At 67.8% G+C, this 21,427-nt stretch overlaps 7 protein-coding genes across 7 annotated transcripts; 3 read left to right on the forward strand and 4 right to left on the reverse strand.

The window, feature by feature from the left end:
* Positions 1-309: 309 nt before the first annotated feature.
* On the reverse strand, positions 310-3,058 carry V1510DRAFT_403319 (fungal-specific transcription factor domain-containing protein; the record flags this gene model as incomplete). The annotated part of the gene is made up of 3 exons (XM_066932164.1): positions 310-2,785; positions 2,816-2,916; positions 2,948-3,058. The coding sequence occupies 3 exons, from the start codon at positions 3,056-3,058 to the stop codon at positions 310-312; spliced, it is 2,688 nt and encodes an 895-aa protein (XP_066788763.1).
* A 1,578-nt stretch (positions 3,059-4,636) lies between these two features.
* V1510DRAFT_417456 (mitochondrial carrier domain-containing protein) lies at positions 4,637-6,262 on the reverse strand (the record flags this gene model as incomplete). Its single annotated transcript, XM_066933947.1, has 3 exons — positions 6,112-6,262; positions 5,737-5,758; positions 4,637-5,653 (listed from the first exon to the last, which is right to left on the reverse strand). Coding segments are annotated over exons 1-3 (813 nt in total), but the record flags the coding sequence as incomplete, so codon positions are not given.
* A 1,429-nt stretch (positions 6,263-7,691) lies between these two features.
* Positions 7,692-8,597, forward strand: V1510DRAFT_417460 (uncharacterized protein). The gene is made up of 2 exons (XM_066933948.1): positions 7,692-8,383; positions 8,413-8,597. The coding sequence occupies exons 1-2, from the start codon at positions 7,841-7,843 to the stop codon at positions 8,572-8,574; spliced, it is 705 nt and encodes a 234-aa protein (XP_066788765.1). The 5' UTR covers positions 7,692-7,840; the 3' UTR covers positions 8,575-8,597.
* Positions 8,563-10,012, reverse strand: V1510DRAFT_417462 (uncharacterized protein). The gene has a single exon (XM_066933949.1). It carries the CDS (start codon positions 9,777-9,779, stop codon positions 8,595-8,597), a length of 1,185 nt encoding a protein of 394 aa, XP_066788766.1. The 5' UTR covers positions 9,780-10,012; the 3' UTR covers positions 8,563-8,594.
* A 1,369-nt stretch (positions 10,013-11,381) lies between these two features.
* V1510DRAFT_430430 (uncharacterized protein) lies at positions 11,382-13,688 on the forward strand. Its single transcript, XM_066935371.1, has 2 exons — positions 11,382-11,875; positions 11,909-13,688. The coding sequence occupies exons 1-2, from the start codon at positions 11,703-11,705 to the stop codon at positions 13,458-13,460; spliced, it is 1,725 nt and encodes a 574-aa protein (XP_066788767.1). The 5' UTR covers positions 11,382-11,702; the 3' UTR covers positions 13,461-13,688.
* Positions 13,689-14,818: 1,130 nt separating this feature from the next.
* Positions 14,819-18,700, forward strand: V1510DRAFT_130893 (CRM1 C terminal-domain-containing protein). Its single transcript, XM_066930316.1, has 7 exons — positions 14,819-15,298; positions 15,331-15,360; positions 15,394-15,466; positions 15,498-16,027; positions 16,060-17,551; positions 17,584-17,961; positions 17,993-18,700. Exons 1-7 carry the CDS (start codon positions 15,209-15,211, stop codon positions 18,631-18,633), a joined length of 3,234 nt encoding a protein of 1,077 aa, XP_066788768.1. The 5' UTR covers positions 14,819-15,208; the 3' UTR covers positions 18,634-18,700.
* A 21-nt stretch (positions 18,701-18,721) lies between these two features.
* Positions 18,722-19,700, reverse strand: V1510DRAFT_417474 (mitochondrial 54S ribosomal protein uL3m). The gene has a single exon (XM_066933950.1). The coding sequence runs from the start codon at positions 19,655-19,657 to the stop codon at positions 18,767-18,769; it is 891 nt and encodes a 296-aa protein (XP_066788769.1). The 5' UTR covers positions 19,658-19,700; the 3' UTR covers positions 18,722-18,766.
* Between the last annotated feature and the right edge of the window lie 1,727 nt (positions 19,701-21,427).

Raw genomic sequence — 21,427 nt, forward strand, 5'->3', positions numbered from 1 at the left:
ACGAGCGCATTATTAATGGCAGCGCCTAAGCAGTGCCCGATCCGGGCCGAGACGGCCGCCGCCAGCCGCGCGGGTGGCAAGGCAGGTCAATGGTGGCCGTGCGGCCGCAGTGGGCCGCGCCGGCGTGGCGGGCGCCGCGCCGGCCGGCGGCTACGGTCGCCGATCGCGGCGACGTGGGCAGCCCGGCGCCCTCTCCGCGTCGTCGTCGGTCAACGCTTGCTATATATACACACAGTAGAGATCATTAGAGATTTAGCCACCCAAGCCCACAGACTCCGTCCGTTATAATGTTACATGGGGAACGCACGGCTACACGTCCTCGGACGAGGGCGTCAGGTCGTTGTACATTCCCGTGTTGAAGATGGTCGAAAAGCCCCAGAGCTCCTTGGGGATGAACGGCTGGTCGAAGTTGCCGGACTGGTCCATGAGGAAGGCGTCGGCGGCGTCGTTGGCGGAGTTTGCCGCGGCTTCGGCGAAGGACCGAAGCTGGTCGGCGGACGGGCTGGCGGCGGGCGGCGCGAAGGGCAGACCCATGTCGGTGCCGGGTACGATCTGGCTCTGGGCCCAGTACGGGTCGAGGTACTGGGTGGGCAGCGGGTAGGGGCGCGGCTGCGCCACAGGCACCTGCCCCGGCAGCATGGCGTCGGTCGCCACCAGCTTGGCCGCGTAGTCCTGCGCCGCCGAGTGCACGAAGCTCACCGGCGGCGGCACGGCCAGCGCCGGCGCGTCCGGCGGCGGCGCCGTCGGCGTCGGCGCCGCGCCCGTGGACCCCGCCGACGGCGCGGCCGACAGCCCCGTCGCCGGCGACGGCTGCGACTGCTCGACCACGGACGTGGCCAGCCGCTGCAGCTCGCGCAGCAGCAGCAGGCACAGGTCCAGGCGGTCGGCGTAGTGCGCGATCGGCAGCATGCGCTCCATGAACGTGATGCCCACGGCCATCAGCGCCAGGTCCGACCGCGACGACGCCTGCTTCGGGTTCTGCACGCAGTTGGCGAACAGGATCATCAGCGACGTGATGGTGTAGTACATGACCATCCACGCAAACGCCATGTCGAACTGCTGCACGTAGCCGTGCAGGTGCAGCGTCGCGCGCGCGGCCTGCACGCACAGCGCGGCCGACGCGTACACGCGCGGGTACAGCATGCGCAGGTTCTTGCCTGCGTCCGCGTGTTTCACCGACCGGCGGTTCCACGTCGGGTGGTGCATCGACATCCGGTGGATGGTGATCAGGCAGTTGTAGTAGTCGAGGTGCATGTAGATCACGTTCATCATCAGCAGCGGGTCGTCCTCGATGATCTCGTGGTCCGGGCGGTGGCGCAGCGGAAGCGAGTCGCGCCAGGCGAGCAGCTCCCGGTCGAGCTCGCCGATGATGTTGAGCAGCTCGTGCTCCGAGACCTTGCACGCGGCGGCCGAGTAGAGCTTGGTGTAGGCCTTGGACTGGATCCGCGCGAGCTTCACCCCGGCGTAGAAGAACGTGTCGCCCTTGCCGCGGCCGCTAGGGTCGTCCGAGTCCATCTGGCACAGCCCTTCGACCTCCGTGGGGAGGTCGGTCGACACGTCCTGGTCGTAGATCGTCGGCGGCCGGCCGAACCGCAGCGACAGCGACTTATCGAAGATGTAGCAGATCCAGAACACGCGCTTGCGCTGCGCGCGCGTGGCCGGCGGCAGCCCGACCGACGTCCCGCGCGAGTGCAGCCCGATGCCCTGCGCCATGCGCACCGCCGTCGACACGATCACGAACGTCATGTCCATGCACTCGCTGCTCTGGATGTACACGGCCAGCGTCAGCAGCGTCTGCACGCCCAGGATGCTGTTCAGCCCGCACGTGAGCTCGTTGTAGAACGCCATCGCGTTCAGGAAGTACTTCCAGTTGTTGTCCGTGTCCAGGTACAGCGTCTTGTCGTTGCCGGTGGGGCTGATGCGCGTCGACACCGCCAGGATCGCGTTGAACGCCACGTACTCGGCGATCTGGAACTTGGTCCCGCGCGCGTACATGTTGCGCACCAGCCGCCAGACGTCCTCGTCCGTGAACACCGGCATCAGCGGGTTGAACGTCGCCAGGAACTCGCCCACGATCTCCTTGGCCTTGTCCTCGGGCGGCAGCGGAAACAGCTCGCGGCTGCGCGTCACGCCGTCGGCGGGGATCTCGCCCGCGCCAAAGTGCCGGTCGTCGCACCAGTCGGCCGAGAGCGTGGACGCCTTGGCGAGAATTTCGCGCAGCCGCCCGAGGTCGTCGAACCCGGCGACCTTTTCCTCGATCCACTTGAGGCCCTTGGGCGACATCATCGAGAACGACGACGACAGCCCGATGTAGCGGCCGTTGCCGGACACGGTCGAGAAGTAGACCTCCATCTTCTCGTCGAGGCTGTCCGAGCCCTCGTGGCCGCTGGTCGCGCGCGCGCGCTTGGCCGCGCCGGCGCCGCTCGACGCCGGCGTCGACTCAGGGGTCGAGTCGCCCAGCTCGGCCGACCGCGGCCGCTTGGCGGCGCCGTCGCCGAGGAAGTCGAGGTTGTCGTCCGGCGAGTTGTGCGACGACATCTCGGACGCGTCGTCGTCGTCGTCGTCGCCGTCGTCGTCGTCGCCGTCGTCGTCGTCGTCGTCCCGCGACGCCCACTCGCCCTCGTCGCCCACCGGCTCGCCGGCGGCCACGCTCCGCAGCCGCCGCACCAGCGCTGAGTCGACCTCGCTCTGCGGCGCGCCCGGCCGGCCGTACTCGGGCAGGAACGCCTTGACTAGGCCTTCCATTTTGATCAGCCGCGACTCGAGGTTCTCGATGTATTTTGTCCTGGCGTCAGCGGGCCCCGGCGCCACGTACCCTTTGGGCGGATTGCGCTTCTTCTCCGTGTACGTGATCACGCACACGGTCTTGTAGTTCATGCAGTTGGTGCACGACGGGAGCTTGCCGTCACATTTGATCTGCCGTCAGCGCCGCCGCCAGCCGACTCACCTTCTTCTTGCGGCAGCTGTCGCACGCGCGCGCTATCCGCCGGCGCTTGGACTCGGCCGGAGCGCCGGGCTCCCGGTCGTCGGGCGCGTTCGCGTCGTCGGCGTTGCTCATCGGCGTCGACTGATGCCGGGGCGGCAGTGAATCCGGACTGCGGTCAGCACTGGAGCCGCACGCCGTGCGGCGCACCCGCGCCCATGGGTCGCGGCGACCCGCGACCCGCCGGACGCGGCCCGCCGCGACCCGTCGCTTCTGGTCCGCCGCGACCCGACCCGCGCTCACCTTCGTCTCTGCCCGCGAGCGCTGCAATTGCTGGCGGCCGTCGATCGCGCTTCCGTCCGATTCGGCAGCGGCGGTGCGGTTGTGTCTGCGGTCAGCATCCGTCGATCCTGGATCAGGCGCAGCCATGCCGGCCGGCCGGCCGGTCGTCTGCCAGCCGGCCGACCCGCCGCGCCGGCCCGCGCAGCACCCACCTCAAGCGTTCGTGAGCCTCCTGCCGGACTGTCGTGCGACTGTGTGCTCTAGATAGAACCCTCAGTGCAGCGGTGGTGACGGGCAAACGGGGGAGGCGATTCGGGATTTTTTTCTCAGCTGTTTGCTGGGCCCTAGTGTAGGTTCACGAAATGTCTACACGGAATATTAGGCTCCCACAGCCGCCCGACTGGCTCCCTACACACCTAGCGCGGTTAGAGTGTATTCCCCAGGTTGACGGCATGCGCCGCGTGTCGCTACGTGTTGCTGCGGGCCTAGCCAGTCGCCTCTGTCCGGCTCGTGCTTGTATCGACCCACTGGCCAGGGTGGTGTGAGCAAAAAACTACGCCAGCCCCGCTGACCAGAGTCGGCAGCCTGCGTGCCCCGCCGCACAGCCGCGCGACCCGCCGGTGCCGAGTGGACTTAAGACGCGGACGTTAGACCGCAGCACAGACGCCGGCGCGGACGGTTCGTAGGGTAGGGGCTGGCCGCGGTGTCACCGAATTCGTGCGATCGCCGGCCGGTTGCCCTATCGACACCCGTCTTGGGCATGCCAAGCGTGCTGGCTGCGGACATTACACTGTCGGCGAAAATGCTCGCCGAGAGCGGCCAGGGTGCCGCAGAGCCGGCCGGGACAGGGCCAGGAATGCGGCCGGGCGGTGACGAGACACGGGTCGGGGGTTTGAAATGCCGAGGTCCGACGGAACTATAACTGGCGCCGACTCGGAGCCAACAAGCGATGACCTTGCAAGCTAGGCACGGACGCTCGCGGGTGTGTCACCGTTCTCTCGTGGCCGACAAGGGCCCGGCGGAGTGGCGACTAGCAGCTGGTCGGGCGGTCGCGGCGTTTCGGAACCGGCAATTTGACGAGCCGGATATTACCTAAGCGACGCCGGCCCACACTGTTCGGCGGCTGGCGACCCCCGGCTTCGCCCGCGGCTTTAACGGACCGTCGGTTACGTCGTATACAGTGGCGAACGGCCGCAGCTCGGTTGACGAGCGAGACGCGCTGCGCGCGGGGACTGCACGTGCGATCGATCGATCGAACTCCGGATGCGCGGGGGGCGTTGAGCCACGGCCAGCCACGCGACCAGCCACGGGCGGCCATGGAACCCTCTACCTTGGATCACGATGTGATCGATCCACGGTTCGACCGACCGACCGTGTGACCCGTGCTCGGCGCGACCGGCTGAGCCCTGTCACAAGCGCATGAGCCTTTAGTTTATATATATAACAGTATATTTTATTCTACCAAAACCGACATTACATTCGATAAATTATAAAACACATTGCAATATATATATATATATTCATGGCGAGCCATGTTCAGCACGAGTCAAGATTCGCGCTCTGTTTAACCAGAGCCACCCTGGAACTTCTTGCCGAACATGATCAGCTGCAGCTGGTCGTACAGCGAGATGACACCAGCACCGGCAACACCACGGAGAATGTTGGCACCGGCACCCTTGAAGAGCGAAGGAATACCCTCAGCGGCGACAATCTTCTGGAAAGCGTCGAACGACGACTTGTACTTGACGGCCTGGCCCGAGGTCATCATCATACGACGACGGACGGTGTCAAGCGGGTACGAGGCAATACCGGCACCGGTGGTGACACCCCATCCGAGAAGGAACGAGGCGGCGAACGAGCCCTCGAGGGGACCGACCAGGATAACGGGCTTGAGCGAGTCGTAGAGACCGAAGTACAGACCACGGTAGACAACGATACCAGCAACCGAGGGACCGAAGCCACGGTAGAGACCGGCAAGACCGTCCGAGGCGAGGGTCTTCTTGTAGACGTCAACCAGACCGTTGAACTCACGCTTGCCCTCCTTGCCGGCCGACTTGGCGTCGTTGGCGAGACGAGTACGGGCGTAGTCGAGCGAGTAGACGAACAGGAGCGAGGTGGCACCGGCACCGGCACCCGAGGCCAGGTTACCGGCGAACCACTTCCAGTAGCCCTCGTCCTTCTTGAAGCCGAACATGGCCTTGAACTTGTCACGGAAGGCAAAGTTCAGAGCCTGCGTGGGGAAGTAACGGATGACGTTGGCGGTGTTTCCACGCCAGAGCGAGATCATGCCCTCGTCGGCCATGGTGCGCTTGAAGCAGTCCACGATACCGGTGTACTTGCGGTCAAGACGACCCTGCTTGATCATCTCGTCCTGGTTCTGGATGAGAAGCTTAATTCTCTCGATGGGGGCGGCCGCGGTCTTGGAGACAGCGGCGGAAACGCCACCCACTATTCTCGGTTAGCAACAGTCTACAGCACAGACAGCTGCCGATTGACACGGGCCATCGGCAGCCATCAACGGAAGCACATACTCATGAAGTCGATGAGGAACTGCTATATCATAGTTAGCACTGTTTTGAGTCCAAAAGAGGCACGGGCTGCAGCCATCCCGAAAAAGAAAAAAATTTTCAGTTCCGAAAAGTATATCCAGCTAGGCTGAACAACACAACCCCTCCCCTGCGACTGCACGCAATTGCACAGCATCCAGCTCGCGCTGCAGCCCGATAACGCATTGAGCGCAATTGGGTTGCAAGCAAAGCCAGAGTTGTGAGCGCGTGAGATACCGCAGCCCAAGAAGGCACCGGCACCTGACTGCACCTATCGGCGCAGTCAGGGGCAGGCGGGAGAATTGCGCAGGCCATGCAATTAGGCTGCTACCCGGTCCATCCAAGCTCAAGAGTACTTACAGTGGTAGCGGACTCGCTCATTTTTGCAACTTTTGTATATAAAACAAAGGTGAACGGGGTTGAAGAAAAAAAAAAAAAAGCAAGCAGACAAGTGAAAATAAATATATATACAGACGTGAGCGATACGAACTACAGCCTGCTGCAAATTAGGTGTTGTAGTTCTGAGCATAATTGTATTGAACGGCCCATCACGATAGGCGTAGCGGAGGTTTCTTCGCAGTAACTCTGAGAACGGAACCGTGGGTGGATGAAAATTTCTCCCAGGGGGGAATCTCATTGGTCAATTGGACTTTCACAATCAGCTATTCGTCCCGCAAGCACCGATATTTCCCGCAGAAGGCAAAAATACTATTGGCATCTTCTGGCGGCTTAACCGCAATCAGGACTGGTACCTCCTTGCCCTGGTGCCTACAAACATGCTAGCAGCGGCCGAGAAACCGACAGTGGCTGCGCCTATAGCACAACCGGCAAGCGCGGGCTCGGTACTTTGCTGGCTTGCCGGCTGGCTTGCCGGACGGCCGGTCCACGGCCGTGCCAGAGCAGTCGGCCCTGCGCGTAGACACGCACACGACCTGCGGGCGCGTGCGAGCAGTGGCAAGCACGCGGACGCAGGCGTCGGGACTTTCGGTACGGCCCATTGGCCCGTTGCGGGCCGACTCCGCGCCGGCACCTGCCGCACACTGCGCCGCCGCCCGCACGTCCGCTGCTGCCCACACTGGTCCCCGGCCCGGCTGCCTGTCGAGCTGGGGACAATTGACAACCATGCGGCGCCACACCGGCCGCCGCCGCGGGTTGTGCACGCTCTGGGCTGCAGGTCGCATAATATCTTCCGCTTTGGGCAGCCCGATCTAGCCTGCTAGAAGAGTCTCAGCCGGACGCCCACCGGACAGCCCTGGTGCGTGAGAGCTGGTACCCGACCCACTGCGGCACGCACGGAACCGCGCCGACTGCCAATCCGCGTGCTCCCTGGGCCTGCTGGGCCCGGACCGGTGTCCATCCGGCCCGCGGCCAGCGGCGCGGCCCCGACTAGGGCTCGCTATGTTCCCGCCCGTCGATCGTCCTAGGCCGCGCGCGACCTGCCGCGTGCTGCGCCTGAGCCAGCGTACCGATGGGTGATGCGACTACCCCCTCCTGTAGCCCCTAAACCTTATCCCTGTACAAGTCTCAATAGACTTTGGCTGTATGTGTTTGCTAGCGGCAGCCGGCGGCAGCACGGCGGCTGCGACGCGGCCCCGCGCCCTAAGGTTCGCCAGTTAGGGCTGCGACGCGTGCGGCTCGGCTGTGCGGCTCGCTCGTGCGGCGCAGCTCGGTGGCTTGGGCCGCGCGGCGCAGCGCCGCTGCGCCGCACCTCTCGTCGGCTCTGCCCGTCGGTGGCCGTTCGCTGGCGGTCTACCGCGGGCGCGCGCCGGCCGCTGTCTGACCGGCGTGCCCAGTTCTTCCACCGGCACCGGCAGCAGAACGGCCCGTCGGATACGTTGGCGCCACATCCCGTAGGCCCCGGCGCAGGCGCCAGCCAGTCGCGTCAGCCACTGAGAGCGCCGCAGTTCCGGAGGACCACCTGTGTCCTAGATCGGATGGCTGCGGCCGTCTAGCGCCTACCAGTGGTCCGGGCCCCGGCAGCGGCCTGGCTCTGCGCGGGTGCAGCCACTAGTACTGTGGCGTCGGCGGTGGCGCGTTCGCGCACCTGCGCGCGACCGCACACGCGTCTCTCCCATCGGCCGCGACAGCAATGGCTCCGTCCGACCAGATCGCGGCTGCCGAGGCCGTGCAGCTGCCGTTCATGGCCAAGTTTGGCCTGTGGCTCCCGGCGTCGTTCGTGGCCGCTGCCGGCGGTGGCCCTGCCGTCGACGGCCGGCTGCGGGCAGCCGAACAGGCGTTTGTGAACGCGCCCGACATTACCGCGTGTGCCGGAACCGGCCCGGACGCACAGGCTGTGGCCGCCCGGTCCAATCTGCTGCCGGCAGACGTGCACGACCAGCGCGTTGTGCAGGTGGCCGGCCCGACCGTGTTCCAGATCGTGGACGTGATCGAGATCGGCACGAGCAAACTCGAGCAGCTGATCAAACTGCAGGAGCAGCGGGCAGCGCTGGACGGGCCCGTCGATCCGCTGCCGTCGGCGCGGTCGAGGCCCCGGGCCAAGCCCGCCGGCGACGACTGGGTGGCCAAGGTCATGTGCAAACTGCTCCTCCGAGACGTCCTCGGCCGGCACTTTTGGGCAATCGAGCAGCTGCCCGTCGGCGGCGTCTCGGTGGACATGTGCCTGCGAACAAAGGTGGGTCGCGCGCGGGCGTGCTGACCCAGATCGTCGTCAGCGGCGTCACCGTCGCCCGCGGCGTGCTCTTTCTCAAGCCAACCAACGCCGAGATGCACTTCCCGGCCGGCGACGAGCCCGTGCGGCAGCGGCTGGACCGCACGATCGCGCGGCTGGCCACGGACGTCGCCGGGCTGCGATCGGGGCAGTGAATAAAAGTGTATTGCTACGTTTACTTGCGCTCCGAGAACCGCACGGCCTTCTCCGTCGTCAGGTTCTCGATCGGCACGGCGCCCTCGTCATCCGAGTCGCCGATGAAGAACGGGTCCGAGTCCGCCGTGGGCTCGACCGCCTTGAGCGGCTCCCACTTGGACCGCGTGGACGAGCCCGAGACCGCGCGCTGCGGCGAGGCCAGGCTGCCGCCGGCCCGCGCCGACGGCGACGTGGCGGCCTGCGGCCGCGGCTCCGTGTAGAGCTCCTCGTCGTCCGACTGGTACTGATGGCCGCCGTAGTTGTCGCGCGAGGCCAGCGGCCGGTACGCAGCAGACGGCGACGACGGGGCGCCGCCGGTCGGCCGGGGCGGCCGGGCCGGCGCGGCTTCGCGCGACTTGTCGACCAGGTTCAGGTGGGCAAAGTTGCCGTCCAGGACCTGCGGGTCGCTGTCGTAGCGCGCGGCACGCGGCGCACGCTGCCGGTACGATGCGGGCTCGGCGATGTCGTCGTCGTCGTTGTCCAGGCTCTCGATCTTCTTGCGGATGTTGGCCACCCAGTTGTTGACCTTGGACCGGGTCTCGTTGAAGCCGCGGGTGATGTTCTCGCGGATGACGGGCAAGTCGTCGTCGAAGAACGAGTACTCGTCTTCGTTTGTGCCGGACGGCCGGTTGGGGTTCTGCCGGTAGCGCTCGTCGTTGAAGAACGCGCCGCCAGACGCGCCGCCGGACGTGCCGCCGGACGTGGGCTGCGTGCGCCGCCGCGGCGGCGGCGGGAACGACGACGACGAGCGCCCGTTGAGCTCGCGCTGCAGCTTGCGGGCGTACGCCTCGTCCGCCTCGAGCTGCGACGGCTTGGCGGCCGGCGCGGGGGCGGCGGCAGCTGCCGGCCGCGGTGGCTTCTCGGGCACAAAGTCGGGGTCCGACATGCTGAGCAGGGCCGTGAATGCGGGATCGATCTGGCCGCCGGACGCGACCAGCACGGCTCGGACGACGGCGGCGTCAATGCTGGGGAACGCCTCCTGTAGAGTGTGCTGGGCCTGCGACGTCGGAGACATCGGCCGGGCCGGCTTGGGCGGCGGCGTGGCCTCGTGGCCAGTCTGCGTGGCCGCAGTCTCGGCTGCAGCCGCCAGGTCGACCGGCTGGCCGTCGCGGCCGGCCGGTGGCGACAGCGGCGTGCCGGGCGCCGAGTTGAGCACGTCCGTCATCGACGGTGTCTTCTCGACCTTGGCTTGCGGCGAGGGCGAGGCTGCGCCTGAGCCGGCCGGCGACGCCGGCGAGGCCGCTGCGGCCTCCGTGGCCTCAGTTGCGGCGGGCTCGGACGCGGCAGGCTCCGTCGACGTCGGCTCTGGCGAGGTCGCCGGTGCAGGCTCGGCCGCGGCCGGCGCGGACTCGGCCGGTGCGGTCGCCGGCTCGACGGCGGCCTCGGGCTCGTCGTCGATGGGTGTGGGCGGAACTTCCTTCAGCGACATGGCGATCTGGTCGCGGGCTGCGATCTGCGCGGATGGACGATGGCTTGCGGTGTCGAGCGGACGCGGAAGCAGACAGCAGACAGGACGAGCAGACGGCCGGCGGAGGTCGGCAGTGCGCAGCAGGTCAGACGAGCGGGCGAAGACGTCAGGTCGGTGGGCTGAGCAGCGGTGGAGTGCGCGGCTTACCTAAGAGCTGACGGCGGGGATCTCCGGGTTACCCGGCGCTGATCGCGCCGCACGCAGTGCGGCGCGCGTGCCGCGCGCGCCGCACGCCGCGGTCCCGGATCTACGCGCGCGGACGCACGTCTACGCGCGCAGCCGCACCGCCAGCGCACGGCAGTCACAGCCACGATCGAACTGCATACACCGCGGCCAGGGGCCGCGTTATTTTTAGCCCGGCATGGGCGCTCGGCCGCAGGCTCCGCCGGCACGGGCGGCGCAGTGACAGCAGTAGCTAGTCTTGGCTCCGTCTGCGTGCCGCGGCGGCGCGGGCCCGCGGTTGCGCGCCGCCGTTGGCGGCGGACCCACGCGCGGTCGCCGCCGCCCCCGTGGCGAGCGTGCCAGGAGCCGTTGCCTCCTGCGGCCCCGCGGGCGGCGCCGCGGGAGAGCGAGCCCCGCGGGCGCGCACTCGCTACCCCTGGCGGTGTCTCGAGTGCGCGGAGCACCAGGGCGGGCGCCCTGGACGCCCTGGCAGCGCGCGGTGCGACGCCGGGCGCGTTGGGTGCGCCTGCCGCGCCGGCGGGACGGGAGCGGCCGCGCCCACTGCGCCGGCCGCGCCTACCGCGCCAGCGCGGTCCGGCGCCGCGGCCCACGCGCCCGGGCGCGCCCTGCGTGCTGCGCCCCGGCGGCCGCTGGCCGCGGCCGGCCACGCCGGCGCCGTGGTCGCAACAGCGGGCCCGAAACGGCTACTCCGTATGCATGGTCCCGATCGGGCAACAGCATAAACAGCGGAGCGTGTCGCGCCTCATGCCGGCTAGCGCGGCTGCGGCCAGCGTCGGCCTACTGCTGACAGCCTTGCATGGGGGCGTTGGCGCTAAAGCGGCCTAGGGCGTGCAGCGAGCGGCGCACGCTAGCCCGGCGCGACCGTAGCGCGCCCGCGACTCGGCGCATTCCATCCCGTCTAAATTTCTTGCGGTGCTTCGATCGCGCCAACCGCGTGCTTTGGGCCGCGCTGGTGCGTTTTGGGTAATGGTACCTGTACGCTCGGTATCGGTCAGGCTCCCACAAGCGCAGATACCGTGACCTAAACGGAAGGTACGCCGACTAGCACGGAAGCGTGCGGGGACTCGGGGGTACCGTAGGCGAGCGCGCGCGGGCAGGCCCGTACCCGGTGGGCAGCACTAGGTTTGGGTACGCCCGGCGCCTGTCCGGGTACGAGCTAGCACGGCCGTGGCCGGGGTCGACGGGCTCCGCGCGTGAGGATCCTCATCTGCCACGGCTCCTTCTCTCACCGACAGCACCTTCCAGACAACCCAGGCTCCCGCGGACGCTCTCTCTCGCGGACCACCACTCTCTTTCGCGCCAGCACCCCCGGCTGGCTCCAGCAGCAGCAGGCGAGCGCTTTTGCCGCAGGACCGACCGGCAGCGCCGGCCCAGACACACCTCCGCGGCTCAGAACGCGCCCGCAGACCGCGGCCCGGCCCCCGCGGCCCCTCTACGATGATACCGGCCCTCGGCCCGACGGCGACGACGGTGACGCGCGTGCTTGTTGCGCGCGCGGCCAGCGCGTCGTCGGCGACCTCGACCGCGTGCGTGAATGGCGACGGCAACGGCCGCTGCGAGAAGCCCGTGTCGTCGTCGACCGAGACCCTGCCGATCGCGCTCGGCGTAGCGTAAGTGTGCGCGCCGCGCGCCGCTGACAGCAGGATCCCGCTCTCCGTGGCGCTCGTGATCATGCTCATTCTGCACCGGCGACACGTGCGCCGGCTCAAGAAGGAGGACGCAGACGCGATGCAATTGGACCTCTCGCACGACTTTGACATGCAGCCCGTCGGCGGCATCGGCGGCAGCCCCTACGAGAAGCGGCCGGACTACAGCAACTCGACGTACCTGCTGCCAATGAGCCGCGACGACCAGCCGACGGCGTCGCGCGGCGACAGCCAGGCCCGCAGCATGATCTACTCGTCGCACGAGGGCCCGTACGGCATCGTGCAGACGGAGCTCGGTCCGCCGTCGGCCCCGTTCCCGGGCTACGGCCAGCTGCCCGTGCCCCGCATCCCGTCGCCGGCGCGGCTGGCCACGCGGACGTACTCGCCGATCGAGTCGCCGTACGACCTGGCGTCGCCGGTGTCGCCGTCGTCGACGCGGCCGGCGACGGCCGTGACCGCGCACGCCGCCGCGTCGGTGGAGTCTCTCGGGCTGGCGCCGGCGGTCGCGCCCGCGCCCGCGCCCGCCGCGTTTGCGCCCGCCAGTCCGTTCGCCAGCCGCGCGGTCACGCCCGCGGCCGACTCGGCACCGCCGCCGCCCACGGGCTCCAAGACCAGCTCGTACGGCAGCCACGGCGAGCTCGACACGTCCACGTCCACGCTCGACTTTTCAGACGACCTCCCGGCCGACCGGCCCGTGCTGGCCGCGGTCCCGCCGCCCGTGCCCGACCGCGCGTCCAAGTACTACAACAACCAGACGGTGGCCGCGCCGCTGCCGTCGCCGCGCGTGCGCGACGACATGACCGACACCGAGTACGAGTACGACGACGCGCAGTCCGAGCTCTACGAGACCGACCTCGGCCGCCAGCCGTCGACGCACTCGGTCGAGAGCGCCGACAGCGCGGCCAGCGAGCGCGCCGCCCGCCTCAAGTCGCTCTACCTCGAGTACTTTGACGACGGCCGGCCGCCGCCGCCGGGCGTGCCGGCCGCGCGCCGCACGCGCCGCGAGCCCGAGCCGCCGCTGCCGCCGGCCGCCGGCCAGATCGCCCGGCCCGAGCGCCGCCAGCTCGTCATCGACACCGCTGCCGCCCAGGCGCGCATGCAGCGCCCGGTCGAGCCGCCCAAGCCGCTCGAGCCGCTCGCGCAGATGCCCCAGCCGCACGGTATCGGCGACGGCGACATCCTCGCCAGCTCGTTTGCGCCGCCCAAGCGCTACGCCGGCGCCAGCACCACGCCCACCTCGCTCATGGCCGCCCAGGTCTCGTCGCCGACGACCGAGCACTCGTTCTCGGAGCTGCGCGACCTGCCGACGCCCTACATGCTGCGCAACTCGTCCACGTTCACCTCGCTCGACTTCTTGCCGCCCAAGAAGTACGCCACTTCCGACGCCGGCTCGGACGCCGGCAGCCTGCGGTCGCCGACGCCCCGCGGCATGATGTCGCCGCCGATCCACGCGGCCAACCGCGTGAGCCAGATCCCGCGCAACCTCGTGCCGGTGGGCAAGGACGGCGCCGACGAGAACCTCAAGCCAAGCTGGAACATCCGGGGCTGAACCATTTTGACCGCTGATCACATTCCTTACTGGCTCACATTGAGCCGTCCGCTCCTAGATTAATACTGCCTAGACTAATACATGCTAACGCACGATCCAGAGCCGCGGGTCGCGGTGGACACGGTGCGGCGGCTCCACGTGACCGCTGCGATGACGTTCCGCAGCCGCAAGCCGCCGCGCAGATCCCTGCGGCCCCGCTGCGGCCGCGGTCCAGAAGGCCGGTGCCGATGGAGGCTGGCGCGAGCGGGCGAGGCCGCAGCCGGCGCACGCCAGCGCAGGGCGGGCCGCGCCAGCCGGCCGCTGGCCATCGGTCGACCGCGCCAGCCGAAGCCGACTTGCAGGCGACAGCCGCAGTCAGCACACGGCCGGGCGGCTGCGGCGGCTGGTGGGCGGCATCGTATTAGACTGGGCCAGCAGGGCATAGCGTGCAGGCCGGAGCTAAGTGGCCGGTGGTCTGTCAGACCATCGGCTGGCCCGTTAGTGGACATACAGGGGTCAAACGGTCCAGTGGCTCGGCGGTATTGGTAGTTTGGTAGTGGATGCGGCCGCCACGCCGGCCGGTACGCTGGCCGGTACGCCGGCCGCACCGTTCCCACAGACGCGTGACGCCGGCCGATGCGGCCCCCGGTCGTCCGGCGCCGGCGTCGGTGTCTGGCGATCAGCGTCCGGCACTCACTGGCCGGCGTCTGCGCCCTAGCGCTGCCGGGGGCCGCCGCCCGGCTAGCGGCACTAGCGCAGAGGTCCAGAGCGCATCGGACCCTAAAGACCGATGGGCAGAGTCGCTCGGCGGCGCGGCGGCGCGGCGGCGCGGCGGCGCCAGCGTCCTAGGCCAGGCCAGCGGACGGGGCGGCCGGGCAGGCCGCCAGGAGGCCAGCGGCCTCTGCAGTCGGCCCGGTGACGGGCGGCTGGCCGGCCAGCGCGGCCACTAAATCCGCGCGGCCTCCCCCTACGGCACGGTCGGCCGTCTCAGGGCCGAGCTGCGCCAGCGCACGCCGCGGTCTCCCGCTGCCCCGCCCGCAGCGTGGCCCGGGCCGGCCGCCACGGTCGCGCGCCGCGCCGGCGCGCCATTGTCCGCCGGCGATCGCGTGTGACTGTGGTTTCAGCCCGGTCCAGCTGACCGCGCGCCGCAGGGTCGGGTCCCGTGTTTGATACGCGGAGCCACGGCGCGGCCGCGATTGGCCGGGCGGCGCGCAGAGCGCGGGCTAGACGTAGGCAGCCGGTGCGCCGGCCGCAGCCAATGACGTGGGCTACCACAGCAGGGGATCCGGGAGTCGAGCGCACGGACATTGGCGCGCCACCACCGCCACGGGCGGCGCGTCGCGCGTGCGGACGCCCCAACACAGGATCACGTGGCGCATCACGTGTCCTTAGTCATGTTACCCGCCTCGTCGCAGCACTCCGCCCGCCCACTGCTGAAGTGCCTTTAGAAGGACGTTGGCCATGTTTTGTTTTCCATCCATTTTCGCGTACCATCCATCGGCTTCTGTCGCCAGCGATCATCCCTCCCAGGCCCGCCAGCCGCCGATTGACGCTCGATTCCGCAGCGCCAACGCAGACATATAGCCAGAGGTGCGGCAGCCGTAGCCGCAGCCCCGATCGACCCTTGCGCGCCGCCCCGACCAGCGCCGCCTGCGTCGCCCGTCCAGCTCGTCGCCGGCCAGCCGAGCGTGTGACGAGCCGCCTACAGCCCGACCGCCGAGCGCAGGCGCCCGCGCCCGAATCGCGCGCGAATCAGCGCCGCGGACGCCATGGAGGCCGTCCTCAACTTTGACCAGGAGACCAACGTCGATCTGCTCGACCAGGTCGTCGATGCGTTCTACAAGGGCTCCGGGCCCGAGGTACGTGCGCGCGGCGGCGCCGCTGACGACAGCAACAACTCGCGCAGAAGGTGCTCACGAGCGTAAGTGTGTGCGCGGGGTTGCGCTGACGGCAGTTCCAGGAGCACCCGGACGCCTGGACGCGCGTCGACCAGATCCTGCAGAAGAGCAACAACCAGCAGACCAAGTGTAAGTGCCGCGGCGGGCGCGCTGACGGCAGTCATCTCGTTGTCGATTCTCGACAAGCTGATCAAGACGCGATGGAACGTGCTGCCGGTGGAGCAGCAGCAGGGCATCCGCAACTTTGTCGTGTCGATGTGCGTCAACATGTCGGCCGACGAGACCAAGTTCAAGACCGAGAAGGCGCTGCTGAACAAGTGCAACCTGACGCTGGTCGAGATCCTCAAGCAGGAGTGGCCGCAGAAGTGGCCGACGTTCATCCCGGAGATCGTGGAGTCGAGCCGGGGCGGGCTCAACGTGTGCGAGAACAACATGACGATCCTCAAGCTGCTGTCGGAGGAGGTCTTTGACTTCTCGGCCGAGCAGATGACGCAGGCCAAGGCGAGCAACCTGAAGCAGCGCATGTGCGCCGAGTTCTCGGAGATCCACACGCTGTGCTACGAGGTGCTCGAGAAGGCGAACCGGCCGTCGCTGATCATCGCCACGCTCAAGAGCTTGCTGCGGTACCTCAACTGGATCCCGTACGGATACATCTTCGAGACGGGGATCGTGGACCTGCTGCTGACGCGGGTAAGTGGCCGCGGAGGCCGTGCTGACCGCAGTTCCTGGCGCCGCCCGAGTTCCGCAACGTGACGCTCAAGTGCCTGACCGAGATCTCGTCGCTGGTGGCGCCGCAGTACGACCCGCAGTTCCTGAACCTGTTCATGCACACCATGGGCACCGTCAGCTCGATCATCCCGCTGTCGACGGACTTCCGCCAGTCGTACGAGACCGTCGGCACGCGCGAGCAGGAGTTCATCCAGGACCTGGCCATCTTCCTGACGACGTTCCTGTCGCACCACCTCAAGCTGATCGAGGCGCAGGACAACAAGGAGATCCTGGTGACGGCGCACCTGTTCCTGATCAAGATCTCGCAGATCGACGAGCGCGAGATCTTCAAGGGCTGCCTGGACTACTGGGGCCGGCTCATCCTCGAGCTGTACGAGGAGGTCCAGCAGATCCCGATCACGGACATCAACCCGCTGATGCAGCTCAACTTCGGCAGCACGCTGGCCAACGGCGGCGCGGCGTCGCCGGACATGCTGGCCAACTACCCGCTGCGCAAGCACATGTACGCCAGCGTCATGTCGAGCCTGCGGCTGGTGATGATCGAGAAGATGGTGCGGCCGGAGGAGGTGCTGATTGTCGAGAACGACGAGGGCGAGATCGTGCGCGAGTTTGTGCGCGAGAGCGACACGATCACGCTGTACAAGAGCATGCGCGAGGTGCTCGTGTACCTGACCCACCTCGACGTGATCGACACGGAGAACATCATGACGACCAAGCTGGCGCGCCAGATCGACGGCAGCGAGTGGTCGTGGAACAACATCAACACGCTGTGCTGGGCCATCGGCTCGATCTCGGGCGCGATGAACGAGGAGATGGAGAAGCGGTTCCTGGTCACGGTCATCAAGGAGCTGCTCGGGCTGACGGAGATGAAGAAGGGCAAGGACAACAAGGCGGTTGTGGCGTCCAACATCATGTACATCGTCGGCCAGTACCCGCGCTTCCTCAAGGCGCACTGGAAGTTCCTCAAGACGGTCGTCAACAAGCTGTTTGAGTTCATGCACGAGACGCACGAGGGCGTGCAGGACATGGCCTGCGACACGTTCATCAAGATCGCGCAGAAGTGCAAGCGGCACTTTGTGGCCCAGCAGCCGAACGAGATCGAGCCGTTCATCGACGAGATCGTGCGGACGCTGGACAAGATCACGTCCAAGCTGCAGCCGCAGCAGGTGCACACGTTCTACGAGGCGTGCGGGTACATGATCGGCGCGCAGGCGGCCAAGCCGATCCAGGAGCGGCTGATCTCGGAGCTCATGTCGACGCCGAACAACGCGTGGGACAGCATCATCCAGCAGGCGCGCGCCAACCCGGAGGTGCTGACGGACACGACGACGATCAAGTACTTTGGCAACATCATGAAGACCAACGTGTCGGCGTGCACGTCCATGGGCGCCGCGTTCTACCCGCAGCTCGCGCGGATCTACATGGACATGCTCGGGCTCTACAAGGCCGTGTCCGAGATGATCTCGGAGGCGGTGGTGCAGCAAGGTAAGTGCGGCGCGGCGCGGCGCTGACGCCAGGCCCGATCGCGCCCAAGACGCCGCGCGTGCGCGGGCTGCGCACGGTCAAGAAGGAGATCCTCAAGCTCGTCGAGACGTACATGAGCAAGGCCGAGGACCTCGAGACGGTCAACAACGTCATGATCCCGCCGCTGCTCGAGGCGGTCCTGGGCGACTACAACCGCAACGTCCCGGACGCGCGCGACGCCGAGGTGCTCAACTGCATGACGACCATCGTGACCCGGCTCGAGGGCCTGATCACGGACCGGGTGGTGACGATATTGGAGAACGTTTTTGAATGTACATTGGATATGATTAACAAGGATTTCACCGAGTACCCGGAGCACCGCGTCGAGTTCTTCAAGCTGCTGAGAGTGATCAACCTGCACTGTTTCCCAGGTAAGTGCGCGCGCGGGCGGGCTGACGGCAGCGCTGCTCAAGCTCTCCGGGCCGGCTTTTGGATATGTCGTCGACGCGTGCCTGTGGGCGAGCAAGCACGACAACCGCGACGTCGAGGCCGCCGGCCTGTTCCTGGCGATCGAGCTCATCAACAACGTGGCCGACAGCGACGAGTCGGTGTCGAACCAGTTCTTCCAGCGGTTCTTCATCCACATCCTCAAGGACCTGTTCTACGTCCTCACGGACGCGGACCACCGCGCGGGCTTCAAGTCGCAGGCCTTCCTGCTGTCGCGCATGTTCGAGCTCGTGGTGACCGACAAGATCAAGGTCCCGATCTACGCCGAGGGCGAGGCCCCGGCCGGCACGCCCAACGCGCAGTACCTGCGCGAGTACTCGGTCACGATGCTGCTCAACGCGTTCCCGCACCTCCAGAAGGGCCAGGTCGAGAAGTTCGTCGCCGGCCTGTTCGAGCTCACGGACTCGCACAACAAGTTCAAGCTCAACCTGCGCGACTTCCTCGTCCAGATCCGCGAGTACGGCGGCGAGCAGACCGAGTACCTCTACGCCGAGGAGCGCGAGAACGAGGCCATGGAGAAGCAGCGCGTCGAGCGCGAGCGCGCGCTCAAGGTCGGCGGCCTGCTCAAGCCCTCCGAGATGGACGAGGACCTGTGACTCGACGCCGACGTGCCCGCGCCCGCCCTCGCCGTCCGCGCCGACGCCGACTGGGCCGAGGGCTGGTGGTGGTAGCCGCCCCTAATAATAAAAGCTTACAACGACCGCGGCCGCGTCCATTGCTATGTACATGCTACGCGCTGCGCGCGCGCTTGATGGCGTCCTGGACCATCACCACGCTGTAGTTCGGGCCCGGCACCGGGCCCCGCACGAGGATGATCCCGCTCTCGAGGTCCACCTTGAGCACCTCCGAGTTCTGCACCGTCACGCGCTCGCAGCCCATGTGCCCGGCCATCTTCTTGCCGGGCAGCACGCGGCCGGGGTCCTGCGACTGGCCCGTCGAGCCGGCCGACCGGTGCGACACCGACACGCCGTGCGACGCCTTGAGGCCGTGGAACCCGTGCCGCTTCATCACGCCCGCGAAGCCTTTGCCCTTCGAGATCCCGCGCACGTCCACGAACTGGCCCTCCGCAAAGTGGTCCGCCCGCAGCTCCTGGCCCAGCGGCAGCAGCCCGCTCTCGTCCCGCACCCGGAACTCGCCCACCTGCCGCTTGGGCGCCACCTCCGCCCGCGCAAAGTGCCCGGTCATCGCCTTGGTCACGTTGCGCGCCGGCCGGCTGCCGATGCCCACCTGCACCGCGTAGTAGCCCTCCTTCTCGGCTGTCTTGGTGTGCGTCACCTCCACCCGGTCGATGTGCAGCACCGTGCACGCCACCCGCCGCCCGTCCTCGGTGAAGAACGGCATCATTCCGCGCTTGTACGCCAGCAGCCCGGTCCGCGCCGGGAACTGCCGCCGCAGCCGCGCGTTCTCCGGCGAGTCCCGCAGCACCGGCAGCGGCCGCTCTGCGCGCGGCAGCACTGTCCGGACCGAGTCCACAAGCACCGGAATCGACTTGGAGATGGGCGACGTCTTGGCCGCCTCCCGCACTGTCCGGGCCACTGCGAAGCCCCGCGCGCCGCTGGTCATCGCCCGGGCCGCCGGCATCCCCAGCGCCCGCCGCGCCCAGCATCCTGCTACCGACATCTTGCTCAGAGTCCGCGAATTGCCGTCCGCGAATTGCCGTCGTAGACGCTCGTGCAGAAAAAAGGCGCGGAAATTTTTGCAAAATACCTTCCGTCACGTGTGGTCACGTGTGCGCCGCGCGCCGTGCGGCGCCGCTCTCACCTGACGAGGCCGGCTCCCCTCGGCGGAGTCGCCGCCAGAGGCTCGGCGGGTGCGGGAGCCTCCGGCGGCGACTCCGTCGAGGGTGGTGCCCTTCGGGCAAGGCGGGTAGTGTCAGCCGCACACCGTGCGGCTCCACTCACGATGGACCTGCCCGTAGGGCAGCTACCCTCCACGGAGTGGCCGCCGGAGGCTCACCCGGCGGCTCGGCTACCGAGTCGGCCCCAGACCCGACGAGCCTCCGGCGGCGACTCCGTCGAGGGTGGTGCCCTTCGGGCAAGGCGGATTAATTTCAGCCGCACGCCGTGCGGCTCGGCTCACGATGAACCTGCCCGTAGGGCAGCTACCCTCCACGGAGTGGCCGCCGGAGGCTCACCCGGCGGCTCGACTACCGAGTCGGCCCCGGGCCCGACGAGCCTCCGGCGGCGACTCCGTCGAGGGTGGTGCCCTTCGGGCAAGGCGGTTTCGTTTCAGCCGCACGCCGTGCGGCTCACGATGAACCTGCCCGTAGGGCAGCTACCCTCGACGGAGTGGCCGCCGGAGGCCCGACCGGCGGCTCGCCTACCGAGTCGGCCCCAGGGCAGCTACCCCGACGGAATCACCGCCGCAGGCCCACACGACGAGCCTCCGGCGGCGACTCCGTCGCGGGTGGTGCCCTTCGGGCAAGGCGACTTAATATCAGCCGCACACCGTGCGGCTCGGCTCTGCGATGAATCTGCCCGTAGGGCAGCTACCCTCGACGGAGTCGCCGCCAGAGGCTCACCCGACGAGCTCCGGCGACGACTCCGTAGGGGGTGCCTTCGAGCAAGCCTTGGGTCAGCCGCACGACGTGCGGCTCAGCCATCTTGCGGGACATCGCCCTTAGAGAGCGCCAACAGAGCCAACGGCGCCGGCAGACAGCGAACCTCTCCTCCAGCACATTCTACACAGGAGTGCACCCATTGAGGGACCGGGCACAAAAAAATTGCAACACTCACGATTCCAGCGTGGTCTCCCACCGCAGTACTAAGTGAGCCCACTGAAGTTTAACTGGTGTTGATCGGACGGGGAACTGTGTTTTCTTCAGGGTATGGCCGCAACTGAAAGCTCAGTCTGAGCACAGCATATGTGGTGTCGGCGCGTAGTCACCAGCCTTCGGCGGCCGCTCGCGATACAGCAGAGCCGGTGCGAGCCTCCGCCGGCGACTCCGTCGAGGGTGGTGCCCTTCGGGCAGGGCGGCTTACCGTCGCCCAGACTCAGTTGCCGAAGGCAGCACCCTCGACGGAGTCGCTGCCGGAGGCGCACCCGAGCCTCCAGCGGCGATCCGTCGGGGCGGAGCCCTTGGGCAAGCGACTTGTGTCAGCCGCACGCCGTGCGGCTCACCAGCGGGTCGCCTATCGACACCTGACGAGCCTCCGGCGGCGACTCCGTCGAGGGTGGTGCCCTTCGGGCAGGCGGCTTGCCGTCGCGTAGACGCAGTCTGCCGAAGGCAGCCACCTCGACGGAGTCGCCGCCGGAGGCGCACCCGACAAGCCTCCAGCGGCGACTCAGTGTCAGCCGCACTCCGTGCGGCTCACGCCCGCGACGAATCTGCCCGGCAGCTACCCTCCACGGAGTGGCCGCCGGAGGCGCACCCGACGAGCCTCCGGCGGC

This window comes from Dipodascopsis tothii (genome assembly GCF_038497935.1).
Source record: "Dipodascopsis tothii strain CBS 759.85 unplaced genomic scaffold V1510scaffold_16, whole genome shotgun sequence".
Lineage (NCBI taxonomy): Eukaryota > Fungi > Ascomycota > Lipomycetes > Lipomycetales > Lipomycetaceae > Neoaidaea > Neoaidaea tothii.